The sequence below is a fragment of the Cyprinus carpio genome, chromosome B22 (assembly GCF_018340385.1).
Source record: "Cyprinus carpio isolate SPL01 chromosome B22, ASM1834038v1, whole genome shotgun sequence".
NCBI lineage: Eukaryota > Metazoa > Chordata > Actinopteri > Cypriniformes > Cyprinidae > Cyprinus > Cyprinus carpio.
Genome location: NC_056618.1, coordinates 26855968 through 26870335, shown reverse-complemented (window position 1 = coordinate 26870335; position 14368 = coordinate 26855968). Strand labels below are relative to the sequence as shown.

The following is a 14368-nucleotide window of genomic DNA, read 5'->3' as shown; positions in this document are numbered from 1 at the left end:
CACCCTGCCTGCACCTCTTGAGCCTGACCTCGCAAAACAAAGGTTGCTGTGCATAGTAATAAGTTCTGCGAGATGGAGCAATGGGAAGGGGCTGGAATAAGCTCGTCATTGGTTCTTTAACTGTGCGTGGAACTGTATCCGGAGGAGATTGAGGAAATTAATCAAGTGCTTCTGCAACAGCAACACCTCACAAAAGGTGATTCTGAGGAAAAACAGAAGGAAAGGAAAGTCTCTGCCACAGAGAAGGGAACAGCCAAGTGCTGCTCAAAAAGATGGATGGATAGCATTTTTACATAAAAAAGTGCCATTTTACATAGAGAAGTGACTTATAATCTATGAAAATAAATCAATTAAATATTTATTTGTGTGAATATGATTTATATATTTTTGCATGTTTCTGTCCCTTAGTTGTTGTGTTATTTTCAGAACAACCATCTAACCCAGAATTATTGAACTAATATTACTATTATTACATTTCTGATTTTTAACTTGTGGGAAAAAAATGGAATAAAAGACACAAGTCTCCTGTGATGTATGTATATGTAGGACATTGTTAGACTAACTAGTGGCAATGCAAAAATAAAAAAATAAATAAAAGAGGAACAAAAAGTGCGTTAAAAGCTAAACTGCGAACAGTTCAAGAAGCACTTCCTTTTTTTACTGTAGTTCAGCGGTTTTCAATTCGAGTCCTCAATTTCCTGTTCTAAGTTAAGTAAACTTCAACAGTTTTCCAATGAACACTTTTGTAGAGACCATGTCAATTGGAACACAGTTCATGCATGGACCTCTCTTCAAACAAGCAGGTTATCTTAATCAGGTGTGAAAGTACTGTAGTTCTTTAGAAATTCATACATTTTATTAATTTATGACATTTAGTGCATGACTGAACTTAAACTAAATATGATTTATATGTTTTTGCATGCTTTTTGTCCCTCAGTTTCCATCACAGCCATGTAACCCAGAATTATTGAACTAATATTATTAATATTAAAATTTCAGATTTTTAATTTTCTGGAAAAATATTACATACTGTAAGTGACAGGGGTTTCCTGTGATGTATGTGTATGTTGGACATTGATATAGACTGACTAGTGGGAATATACAAAAAAGGCATTGTAATAAAGTTTACCGTCCACATAAACAAAACTGCACACAATTCAATCACCAATTCCTTGTTTACATTAGTTCCTTCTTTAGAAAATAATAAATTTTTCACTTCTCAACAAGCTTAGGTGAAATCCCTCTAGAGTGCATAATGAAAGCTGTGGACATTAGAGGCCTTTTACAGACCTCAAGGGAACCCCTGATGCCTTCCTCAAGTTCTGCACAACATACCGGATTGTCATACTGGCTGTCTATCTGGTTATGTTACACATGCTAGGGAAGCAGTCAACCCTGAAGTCTTGCTCCAGATGACAGCTTGAATTTGTTGAGGGGTCAGCATGCTTATTTTCCTTTTTTGATGATGAATATGATTTTCCAATATGATAAAAGACAGGCAAGAATAGCAGTGGTTCTTCCTTTTGGAAATTTTTAAAGGGGAGCAATCAAGTGCATCAAAACTTGTGTCATAGGAAAACATTAACATTGAGGGGATTTTCATGATTGTTTATAGCATTCTCAGAAAGTTTGAGCTATTATGGTGACCTCAAGTTCACATTAATACTAAGTGTCATAAATTATGAATTCACTGTAAACAGAAATGGTCAGGGTTTGTCGCCTCGGCACAGACTCTGCGGACCACTAAATCAATCGAAAGCACAATAAAAAATTCATGCGAACTTGAAGTGTTTGAACCGCTGTGCCAACAAAATCTTTGAAAAATTAACCATTTTATAGCATATTTCTTATCATGGACTGATGTGATGTGATTTTAATGTTGTAAATGTGAGGAGATCTGTCAGGTTTTTATTCAACCGAGGTTCATTTTCAAGATATTTGTTATTGCATAACCAACAGTGTTCAATAAAAATGCATGTGACATTCAAGGTCAGACTCATATTAATATTTATTCAATATTTATGAATATTCAGTTTTTATGAATAATTAACAACTGAGTGTGAAATATACTAGTATGCCTTTTCATGATGCAATATGGATTTTTTTCACACATAAAAACATAAAGTTAAATGTCCATTTTCTAATGGATTTTCTATTAAAACATGCTATATAATCTCATTTTACAGCTATTATCATTTAATATCTTGAGTAAAATTGCTTTGGACTGAAGGATATGAGAAATTACACAAAGATATGCACCCATTAATTGTGCTAATTGTAAATAATGTTCTGTTGATGAAGATCTCTTGCGTGTTTGGTTTTGATAACACATCGTCCATGATAATCAGTTGTACTCCATCACCCTGTCTATCTGCTGCCAGAATCAGGACATTGTGGAAGAAAGCCAATGTTTGGAATATTTACAACAAATGTCAGCCATCAGTTGTTGTTGACATTTGATGAAAAACAAATAAATGAAATCAGTGTGAGCTTGTCATTGGGTTACAAAGGGTTCACATAGTGTGAATGATGCTTCGAAGCAACAAGTCATTTAGCCAGAAGTAACAAATGGCCACTGGAGGCTATTATGTTGGATCTAAAGCTTGTTTGTGGTGTGTTTTAACAGATACAGGGGTATGAGGGTTATAAAGGATGGGCCTTTGTTGCCGCTTGCTATGTGGTCAAAAATAGCATTGGGGTCTGTTCCTCATCAGCTTTTTCAAGAGCCTTTTATAGCAGTGTTGCTATCATGAAAGCGAGTCCTTCTCAGCTTCTACACCTCAAAACAGATCAACACATTGATTTTTCCATTTGGACATCTCCCGGAAAACATAGCCATTACTGGTCAGAGAAATTGTGCAGTGTTGTGCTCCTTAAAGGAGATAAGTCTTAAGTGCTGGTGTAGGGCTATGTTTCCTCACTACAGTTCTACTTTGGCAAACATCCACAAGGAAATGTTTTTTTTATTGGGTCCAGGATGGAGTAGAATTGGATTTGTTTTGCACAAAAGTAATCCTGCATTGCTGCGTTCTATTGTAGGTTATTCATCATAATGAGAGAGTCAATGGGAAATAAGAGTGTCCATTATAAAGAAAAGAAAAAGGAGAAAAGTTCAGTTTCTTTTCGTCATCAGTCTTTCTTTTTTTAAGAATTAATTTTTTTTATGACACTTTTATTCTTCAATATTCATTCAGAAATGAAAAACATGCTCATCATAGAAAAAGCTTATTCAAGTCACTGTATGCACCAATTGCATTTTAATGAATTTTTTAATAAACTATTAAATATGGACAAAAGAACATCATGTAATTGACTCCGATGTAGTATTCACAGGTTTATATTCAATATTCGTGGCTTTTATTTGCTGTCTGAATGAACATGTCTGAGCTAATGAGGAAAGTGGGTTTAGCTAAATTGACTGAAATTCTTCACAACGTTCTTCAACGTTAACTTTTCCACGGTCTGGTAGTCTTGCAAAGAAAAAGCACTCTAGATTATCCGGCTTTCTGGTTATTTCCATTAAAAAGGTATACTCGCACAACAGGTTTTGTTACCTTGACTATTGAAATACCAGTCTGTGATTCAACAGTGGTTATTTAAAGGGACAGTTTACCCCAAAATGAAAACGATTTACCCCCTCTCTAGCTATCCTAGGTGTAAATGACTTTCTTTTTTATGCGAATACAATTTGAGTTATATTAAAAAAAAAAATTCCTGGCTCTTCCATGATTTATAATGGCAGTGAATGGGAGTCGAGATTTTGAAACCCAAAAAAGTGCATTCATCCATCGTAAAAAGTGCTCTACATGGCTCCGGGGGGTTAATAAATTCCTTCTGAAGTGAAGTGTTTGTTTAAGAAAAATATCCATATTTTAATTCATTTATTTTTTTAAATGTAATCTCTTGCTTCTGTTGTATATGTGAATTTATGAGAGAGTAGCATTACAGCGGATGACGTAGGACGTAATTGAAATGGCACTCATTCATGAATGCTTGTACGACAGTTAGGGGAAGCTAGAGATTACAGTTTATAAACTTGTAAATATGGATATGTTTCTTATACAAACAGAGCTGTGTGGAGTACTTTTATGATGAATGAATGCACTTTTTTGGGCGTCAAAATCCCAACCCCCATTCACTGCCATTTTAAAGCTTGGAAGAGCCAGGCCATTTTTTTTTTTAAATATCACTCTGATTGCATTCATCTGAATGAAGGAATATCCTTTCAATGAGTACAAAGGAGAGTTTAAGCGCTGTGTTGTACATGTCCCAACAGTGATCCCGAATTCCTCACCTGTTTCAACATGAAAGGCACCATCTCAGGAATTACCATACCTAAAAAGAAAACACTGATAAAACTGATTTAGATATTAAAATATTGACAACACTTGCATAATTTGATTGAATTTGTTTTATATGTTTACATATCAAAACATGAACAAGCAAAATTACACCCTACTGATTCAGCGAGAATTTTCTTCTTCAATCTCATTGCTGTGCTATAGGCTTTTGGTGCTATTGGGACATTCATCATACTCTGGTACTTGCTATATTTCTGGAAACACGTGTCTGGGTCCGTGCTTTCGGCGACCCACTCCATCATGGTGGACATCAGAGTTCTTTTGCCGGGTTCACTTTTCACACATTAAGAGCAGCACAGGTTTTCAATACTGATCAGTCACAGCCTCTTTCCTGTTCATTCATCACTCGCCCCCAGTTATTTTTTTTCTTGGTTTCTCTCTCTCTGGTAAATCAGTGGGACAAAGTGTTGTGGATGAAGTGTGCTAATCTTTCTTTGTGATTGCACTGCAATCCGTGGCGCGATGGAATGAAAGCTGCTTCTATTTGTTATATTCTCTCGCCCTTGGCCATAACTTTGATTCCTATTAATTGAGGAAGATAAATGCTTAACAACAGATGAGTATTTAATGGATTGCAATGCACTGGAATTGCTAGTTGCTTTGTGAATTGACTTGTGTTAGAATGTAATTTCTAACAGATGGTTTTAGGGTCTAAAGCAATGAGTTCCTGGAAATCTCCTGATGCTTAGGACAGTTTGCACATTTTGAGTGTTGCACTGTAACATTTAAATATAGTGATTTATTTATAGTCCATATGATGCTTAAAATAAGCTGTGTAGAAAATATTTCAATAGATTAACGACTGCACCAAAATTCTTATGTTACTGCAGTTCATAAACAAGTTTGCTAGTCCTTATCACTTCTTATTTTTGGTACTGTACTTACATTAGGAAGAAGTGTTGTGAAATCTCAAGAGCTTGCAAGTAAAATTATTCCATTTCTATTCTAGAGTAAAGTTCCACTTTTTATCTTCAATGGTTTCCACTGTCAAAGTCTTTTTTTAGTATTTCTGGGTGGAGGTGGAAGCAAACTGTCCAAACACAAGTATAGGCCTGGAAATGAACTTACTGTGCCACAATATTGTGAAACTCAGGTCTATATAACTCATCAAATTATCTGCTTTAAATGGTAAAACAATGACTGCATTGTGAGATAAACAACTGCATTTTTTTTTTAAGTTATTACAGTTCACAAACAAGTTTGTTAGTTTTTCTTAGTCTTTACCACTTGCCGTTTTTGTTGCTATTTTTATATAACACAGAAGTGTCATGAAAACATAAGAGTCTACAAGTAAATTGTTCCATTCTTACTCTGAAGTAAAGATTCATCTTTTATCTTTAAAACAGTTACTGTTTCCGCTGTCAAAGTCTGTTTTTAATAATAACTGAAGTTTTTCCAACAAGTAAAGGTCTGGAAATGAAGGGACTCGTTTATATCACAATAATTGTTATATTGTGAAACTCAAGTGCTTATGATTTGTGAGAAGGGTACATTGAAATGTCTTCCAAGTCACCGGAAATTGATGCACAAATTCTGCATCTAGCACTTATCGTAGTCACTCGAATATGTGTTTAATTAAAATTAGACTGACAAATGAGTAATGAAAATGATAAATAAACCCTTCAAATGTTGCCAGCATCAATTTAATTGGATTACTCTCAGCTAATGTGTTGTGAAGCCCCCCACTAATTATATATTTTGACCCAGAGCAACACTATCTACTTTATCATTAACGCATTAGTCTTCAGTTCCATCTGGGGACTGATTCTGGGATTTTTTTAAGTCTCATTTTAATTTAATGAGTACATAATGATGTTTTGAAATTTGCATAAATTATGCAGATTTTGACAACTTAGACATTTTTTAGTTTTGCAAATGAATGGCAAACTGTCTGTAAAAGTAAATTAGAATTGAATTATTTGCAATAATGTTTATTTGATAAAATCTACAGTTTCCTGTCAAGATTTATACCACTGACAATTTCCTGGGGGTCACTGAGGTAGCCAAAAATGCTTTCAACTCCATGTTTTTCATTGTCTGTTTATGGGTTATGACAATTTTATTGAATTTGTTTAGCGAAATGTGTTCGGATCTAAATAATTACATTGTAAAACAGGGTTTCTGTTCAGGCTGAGTAACATAGTATTTGGATAATGTCACATAATTTGAACAACACTGTAAGAGACCACACCTCTGAGACAATGTGCTTAAGAAATACATTTAATAAATAGTTTTAACTTGCCCTAATCAAGGGCAGACCTGTATATTTAGTCATTGTAAAGCTTTGAAAAATATTATTTTAATAATATCTGACATCTATGATGCAATTAAATTCCATATATTTTCTTTAACACATACTGTTTTTAATTTGGTTTGGTAACTGTAAACCATTTGCAGGTTGTAGGTAGATAGAAAAATCAACATCATCTCATAATGTCAGGGTTGGACATCATTGAGAATCAAATATGTCACAGTAAAGATACACCACCATATGATATTCCCGATTTTTTCTTCTTTTGTTTACAGAAACTGAGGATCTCGAAAAAATTGGCCCTTAGTAATACCACTCAATCGTTAGCTTGAAGATGAAGTTCGGCAACCTCTTAATATGTCTCGACTAATTGGCACCTGAAAATGGCGGTATCGCCATTGGATGGTTATTGTTGTGCATGCTAGATATCGCACACATAGATGTCTCTCACTTCCCTTTAAAAAGACAGGATTACAATACATAACATTTCTCTGAAATAAAAAAAATAGTTTTGATTCACAATACCAAAAACACTGTGCTGTTCCCTACCTCATAAACTGCTGAATTTTGCACATGCTGTGGTAACACTACTGCACCCTGAGCCCTGGCTAATCACCGAAGACCTTCCCACTGTAACTTCCTATGGCGCAGTCGCCCGCTCTTATCCTTCGCCATGTTAAGGCAAGGATTGTGCTTGTTGCTTTGCAAGTGACTCCAGTATTTAATGAGTTCGTTGGGCTGGAACTGGTGAGAGGTGATCAGGTGACTGTATTTGCAGCTGGAGTATGACACTCTCCAGTGGTTGAAGAGAAACTCATTTGGTGGTGGCACTGGGTCGATCCGCAGTTTGGCCAGGCAGATTCCTACATACACATCCTCGAGGTGAAGGCGACGAATGCTCAACGAGGCATTGTAGATTTTCGCCGCCATGTCCCCCGAGAACACATAGCCTGTCCCAGAGCAAAAGATAGGATATCTCTCGCTGGAATACAGCTCTGGTGGCATGTACCACTTACTGTCCTTGTTGCGGTTAGGAGCGTAGCCTCTCATTAGGTAGCCTGTGAAGTAATTCTGTCGAGGTGCCATGTTTGGCTTTAGCAGCTTTTGGATGAGATATTCTGTGTTGACAAACATGTCACTGTCCGTCTTCATGACATAATGAGCGTGCGGGCAATAGCGAGCAACCCAGCTCATGCCCATTAGGGTCTTGATGGTAAGGTTGTAATAGGTGTCCAAGAAGTCCTGCTGAATGATGTCATGGTACTGCAAGCTCTCCTCCTCAATGGAGCTCTGGGGATACGCATTCTGTATCCTTCCCAACAGAAAGAGCCGCACAAACCCATAACCCAAGGCCAAGCTCTCATTGCCCCAGGTCTGTCTAATGGCATTCCTTGCCTCCAACTGCCTTGGCTCGGCAGCAATTAGCAAAACCAGGAAGGGACTGCTTTCGTTGCACTTGTAGGGCTCATTAAGCAGCCAGTGATAAGGCTGGGCTGCCAGACGCCCTCCCACTCCCATTTCCCTGTGCAAGCTCTTGGTGTTGCCGTTAGTGCTAGAGTTGTTCCCGCTCGACGAGATCTCCAACCCCACAATCCCCCGGGCAGTTATCTCAGCCTGGTGAGAACTGAAATTGAAGTTAACAGATGGTTTGGGGAGCACATAACCATTGTCTTTCCAGAGGCTACGCAGTGAGCTTTGGTTTCCCTTCGCACGCTCCTTGTGGGGGCGCAAACCCCGCATGGTGTAAACCAAGGGGTTGTCTCTCAACCAACTCCGACCCTGCAGCAAATCCTGGTGACAGTAGATGAGAAAGAGGGCGAAGATTGAGGCCAGCGAGAGAAGGCCTGCTACATGTGTGCGGAAGAGTGACCGCTTGACATTCCAGGTCATCTTGATGGGGCAGCAGTGTCGCCGACGCCACTGCATGATGTAGAGTGGGACTGCTTAGCAAAGCGCGGCGGTCACAACCAATCACATCAAACATGTGTTGCAAACAGCCTGAGGGTTATCTGAGCTGGCAGATGGGTGTGTTCAGGGCCGCAGGTGGACCTACGAGGGGGATGACAAACTGTTCATGAGAGTTGCAGGAATGCGTTTCCCTGGCCCTCCCCAGTGACAGACGGTCATGCTTTGGGGCAGTTCCCTTCTGAAGGACGACTGCTTCCTCAGACTGATGTATCTGTGCTCTAAGAATGAGGAGAGAAAAACAATGAGTAATACTGAGGAGTGTCTCAGTACAATGGATAGCAGAAGATCTTAAATTATATTCATGAGCTGTGTACTGCTACAGTAGAAGTAATGGTGGCAATGGCATCACCTGCAAATTCATTGATTTTCGAAACAACCAAGGTTTACGACAGCATAAATCTTCTCTCTACACCACTAACATTATGATTTTCCAGTCTTCTGCATTTGCGGTATATGTCACCACTGTGGGGGAGATTGCTAACGGGGGTCTCTGCATATCATGGGCTAACCTTTACTGCCCTGCGTGAGAGTTTAAATTGAAGGTTTGCACAACATGGCATTCAGTGAGAACACTGCTGCCTCAGAGGCCCTCTAAGCCACCTCCCCACCCAGATGCACTCTAACAGCCAGAGAGGGGAAGCATCCGTCAAAATGAATTTTCAGGCTCCAGCAAGCAGTGTTGCAGGATCCGCAGCCAGAAGCAGCGAGTGATAACAGCCCTCACCCCTTATTCACCCTCCACCTTAAACTTATCAACACTGCACCAGAGGGAAAGTCCTCCCTGCCAGCAATTTTCTCTCTTAACCGTTGCTTTCTCACACTGTAGGATATTAGATTCAAGAACCTCCTCCCAGTAATGGCGATCTAAAAATAGAAGAGAAATTATTACAAAGGTAAGGCAGGGGTCTTGTTTTTGAAAGTCATGTTTTGTTCGGGCTTGTTTTGAGAGCATCAGAAGAGGGAATGCTTATAAATGTTCTATGACAATACAGCACAAATTGGTGTCCTATTTTTTAAAAGCATTTTTTGTTGTTATTCTCAGAACCATACAACATTTCATAAACTAGTAGCCAACATTAACATACTATGACAAATAGGTCATTTTAAATAAAAAATATCTATTAATTATTTTTCTAATTATTATCATTTATTATCTTATTCCATTTTCTTATATAAATGCAGTGTTGACTGCATTCATCAAGATCACCCATTCAACCCTGTTAAACAACTTATTTTAAAAACATCAATATTTCTACACTTCAAATGAGTCAATAGTTTTCATACAGAGAACTATAAAATAATAAGAATTTTTGGAATTATAAATTGAATGTCGATAGCAGCATAGAATTTGCTAATATATGCACACACACACACACACACACAGACACACACACACACACACACACACACACACACACTTTTTAACATTTATGGAACATGTACGTATATGCCTTCATTTAGATTATATTAAATAATATAGATCTGGTTGAAAAGTTTGGGGTTAAGTTTCATAAGACTTTTATGCACACAAAGGCTGCATTTATTTGATGAAAAATATAGTAAAATCAGTAATATTGTGAAACATCATTACAATTTAAAATTACTGTTTTCTATTTTAATATAGTTTAAAATGTAATTTATTCATGCAATGACCAAGCTACATTTTCAGCATCATTACTCCAATCTTTAGTGATCTTTCAGAAATCATTATAATATGCTGATTTGGTGCTCAAGAAATACTTATTATTATTAGTCTTTTATTAGCTGTGCTGCTTAATATTTTATAGTAAGAATTCTCCAGGATTGTTTTATGATTATAAGGATCCAAATTTGAAACAGAAATATTTTGTAACATTACAAATGTCTAAACTGTTACTGTTGGCAAATTTAATGCATCCTCGTTGAATGAAAGTATTAATTTCTTTTTAAAAAATTCTTACTGACTCCAAACATTTCAATGGTACTGTATAATTTGTGTAATGTAATATTTACTGGTTAAAAACAAAACCACAAAAAATAGGGTTTAAAACTGTATTTATGCATGTCCCAAATATTGGTAACAGGGTTGCAAAAATGTGCAAACTTCATACAACCTAAGACATAAACCATAGCTCAATTAAAATTTAGTGTGACCTTTAGACTTCTTTCATTGACATACTGTTGTAAAAGAATTCTACGACCTATTTCATGCCTATTTTGCAAGTGCCATGTGCTATTCTTCCACCTGCTTACTAAATGTTTCTCTGTGGATCGTTTCCTGTTTTGTTGCAACAGCTGGATCACAGGATGATAACCTTTTCAACCAAATGTGGTCACCCAGCGTGGGCAATTACAGTAAGATGGAAAGAGGCTAAGCCTGGCTTTACTTTAAAGGTTAACACACTTCAGAACAGAGCGAATGAAATGCTCCAAAGGTTTCCTTTGTCATCCATTTGATATCCTGTAATGAGAGCATCACTAGAGAACGCTACATACTGCACTCACTCGGGTGCTAGGTGTTTTTGTTTTTGCCAAAGTCACAAACATGCTTGTTTGGAGGAACAAGAGAAATAATAAATATTTATGTATGTTAACGACAGAGAGGAATTCAGAAAATCATCTGCTTTTTATTTTAGTTTCCAGCTACCCCAGTTTTCGTTTCATACAGTTACGGAAATTAGGAGCGCGATGTGGCCACAGCGGTCAGCAATTAGAAGAGCAAAATGAGGCTATTAGACTTCTGATAGAAAGCACCTGCAAACAAACTTAATATGATGCCACAGGTTTTTTGAAAAACATTTTTTTCCATAACCAATGCATTGTTGAGATGTTTCTACTGACTATCCATGTAAATGCCGGTTTCAATTTAATAAGTGAAAGGTATCATGTCTCTCTAAAAAGGACATGCATTTGCAATGACACCTATTCGTTAGCCTAATGTTATGAATAATTTGCATGTATAATAATGTTTTTGTAAGATAAGTTTAGGTTAATGCATTTTAATCTGAACATACACCTTTTAACAATAACAAAAATGGCCAAGACAACAAATAAGTGAATAAAAAAATTCTGGATGGCATTTAAAAAATAAATATACAGAGGGCAATAAATGCAATGAACAATCACAACAAATGTGCACCAGATTCAATAAATCTCCATATGTGCTAGTGATTCTCCCAGATGGAATGATTCATTTGACATTGAGCATCCCATGTGAAAACACTCATCATGGGTTCTGCATTTGCATGGTCACTGTTCATATCTTTGATGGTTGTGTTTATATATGTACTAGTTATGACACCACATTTTAATGTTTGCTTTAACCTGGTAATATGGCCCTTACTGGGACACGTTCGGGTCGTGCTTGACATATAATTGCATTCATTACTCAAATGCCAGGGTCTTTAAAAACCTCATTCAGAAGTTTGTGAATGTTCCTTGGAAAGGTGAGTTTAGTGAATCACATACCGTGAGGATGCATCTCAAAGCATTTTATTCTCAGAGCATCTGTCATCCATAACTTGGACTGAGATGAATACTACCCTCCCAGTTCTGCTAAAAGAGAACTGTGGCCAAATTAAACACACACACCTGGTGGAATAATTTGTACGAGATACGTGAAGCTTGCCAGCATACATCTTGGCCCCTGCATACTTTAGCAGTTGTTTCAAGTGGTTTTTTTTTTAATGTCAATATGGCTTATGTGACTAATGTGACGTCTCATCTCCCATGAGAGCAAATAGGTTTGTTGATTCAGGCACATTACTGTCACAATCTGCTGGCGTCGGTGCTGAACAATGTTACAGTCCTTTTAATGAACTGCAACATATCTGATGCATTGATTTTACTAAAAAGGCCTTACATTAATTCTTCCTGTTACTATTTGTATTTCGCTCCCAGTGTTTTTATTACTTGGGTAACTGGAAGAAACACGGCAGTAAATAATTTGAGAACATGCGGGCAAAGTCCGACCGTTTCTTTTAGTGATTTCGAGTAGAGTAGTGAGCGGTGGGTTGTGGTCAGCTTGCAAAAGTCCCTCTCACTGGGCAGCGGTGGTGTTTCCCGTGCCTCACTGCTCACAGATTAACTCCTGGTGTGAACAGTGTTGAAGCATTTGAATCAAGTCCTCTGCATTGCCCTTTAAACATGTCCATACTGTTTACAAACAACTTGGGTTCGAACTACTTTCTGATCTTCCTCAGTATGCATTATGGGGTTTATAACTGAGATTATTACCCTTAAAAGACGGCAAATAGTAATTAGACAAAGGAAAAACAATATTACATTGAGAAATCTATATATTATGAGACCTACCTCACTCTGTGACAGAGTGGAAAGATGCGCGCGCCGTCTGTCGACCCGCACCACGCGCCATCATTCCCTCAAAGAAAGAGACGATAAACCACCTCTTCACTTCCCCTCGCGCTACTCGCAAGAACTTAGCCGCATTTCTTCGTTTTCCATCTTGAATTCGTGCAGCAAAACCCCTCCTTCCATCTGTCAGGAGCTATTGTTGTCTGGCGCTGCACACATTAGGCTTTATCTCCCGTGAATTGTCTGTGGTACTATCACTGAGACCGCTACTTTCGCTCCTTCTTCCGTTAAACAGCGAATGCCTGTTAATTTCTCCACAAATATAAACAGCGGCTAGAGGCGGGAACGGAGAATTTTTAAAAAAAGAACTTCAACGGTCACATTCCGCGTCGCGCGTCTGCAGTCGTTATGAGGTATGTCCAGTGAAGAAACGAGGGAAAACACATCGGCGCGAAACGAGTAAGGTGGCTGTCGCGGGTTCTTCCTGCCAGAATAACGGCTGTAAAAGGCCTCTCGTGCCTGGTCTAACGGAACACAACCCTGAAGTGCAGTAGAAGGCAGCGAAGCCTCTCCTCTTCCTCAAATGATGTGTGGGGTGGGCTAGTGGAAAGTAAAGCAGCTGTTGAAATGACGCCGCTCCGCTGACTGACTGAGCCCTGCGACGTCACCGCCTACTTAGGGGAGAATCCCACGTGATCCATTTAGAATCACTCCCACTCCTCACAAACCTACCCTCACCCTCACTCCCTGTGTCCGAGCGCAGTGAATGAACGCATTTAACTCGCCAAGGGGCCGAGGTTTGGCTGGTAGCTAAGCTTCAACATTTAGCCCCTGCTGGTAGATGTCGTAACTACACCATTATGGGGCAATAAGAATCTGTCTCCATTGATGCCATTCAGAACTACATGTTTATTCTTACGAGGAAAAATTTGCAAGGAAAATTGATAGTGTGTATTATATTAGAGTCGTGAAAAGAAGGATTCCCACATCTTTAGACCAATGAATTTCCATTAGAATTACTTTCTAGTCGTCCGTGATTACTATATCTCACATACACAAATTTCTTATAGCCAACATATTTTAGGGCCAATGAGTATGTTGGTTATATTTCTTATATGTACCCTAATTGTCATTTTGTAAATGAATTTCCATGTCTGGAATTCACAATTTGTAAATTCTTGACATTTTTAGGTTTAGTTTTTAGTTGGCGCAATAATCCTTGGAGGTACTATTTTAAACTGTTATTGTTCAGGGCAAAGGTTCATTTCACTGAACACACATGGACCTATTGTGACAACGTGCCTCAGCAGCAGGGCATGTTGACATAAGGGGTAAATTGTCACAATGGTATAAGAATGTTAAACAGCATATATACTAGTTAAATTGAATCAACAAAACAATTACTACGTATGTAAATGGTTCAAAATTATTCTTATTATACTAAAAGAAATAGTAATTAAATGGTTTAAAAATTAGGACAACTTGTCCCAATGTG

The 14368-nt window shown here is 37.9% G+C and overlaps 1 protein-coding gene across 1 annotated transcript; it reads right to left on the bottom strand.

Annotated features, from left to right (window-relative positions):
- Window positions 1-4396: 4396 nt before the first annotated feature.
- On the bottom strand, window positions 4397-13608 carry b3galt2 (UDP-Gal:betaGlcNAc beta 1,3-galactosyltransferase, polypeptide 2). The gene is made up of 2 exons (XM_042748745.1): window positions 12874-13608; window positions 4397-8798 (listed from the first exon to the last, which is right to left on the bottom strand). The coding sequence occupies exon 2, from the start codon at window positions 8536-8538 to the stop codon at window positions 7225-7227; it is 1314 nt and encodes a 437-aa protein (XP_042604679.1). The 5' UTR covers window positions 8539-8798; window positions 12874-13608; the 3' UTR covers window positions 4397-7224.
- Window positions 13609-14368: the final 760 nt, after the last annotated feature.

What these genes read in the sequence shown, in the direction of transcription:
- b3galt2 (XM_042748745.1), bottom strand. Translation starts at nt 8,538, where the DNA reads ATGCAGTGGCGTCGGCGACACTGCTGCCCCATCAAGATGACCTGGAAT.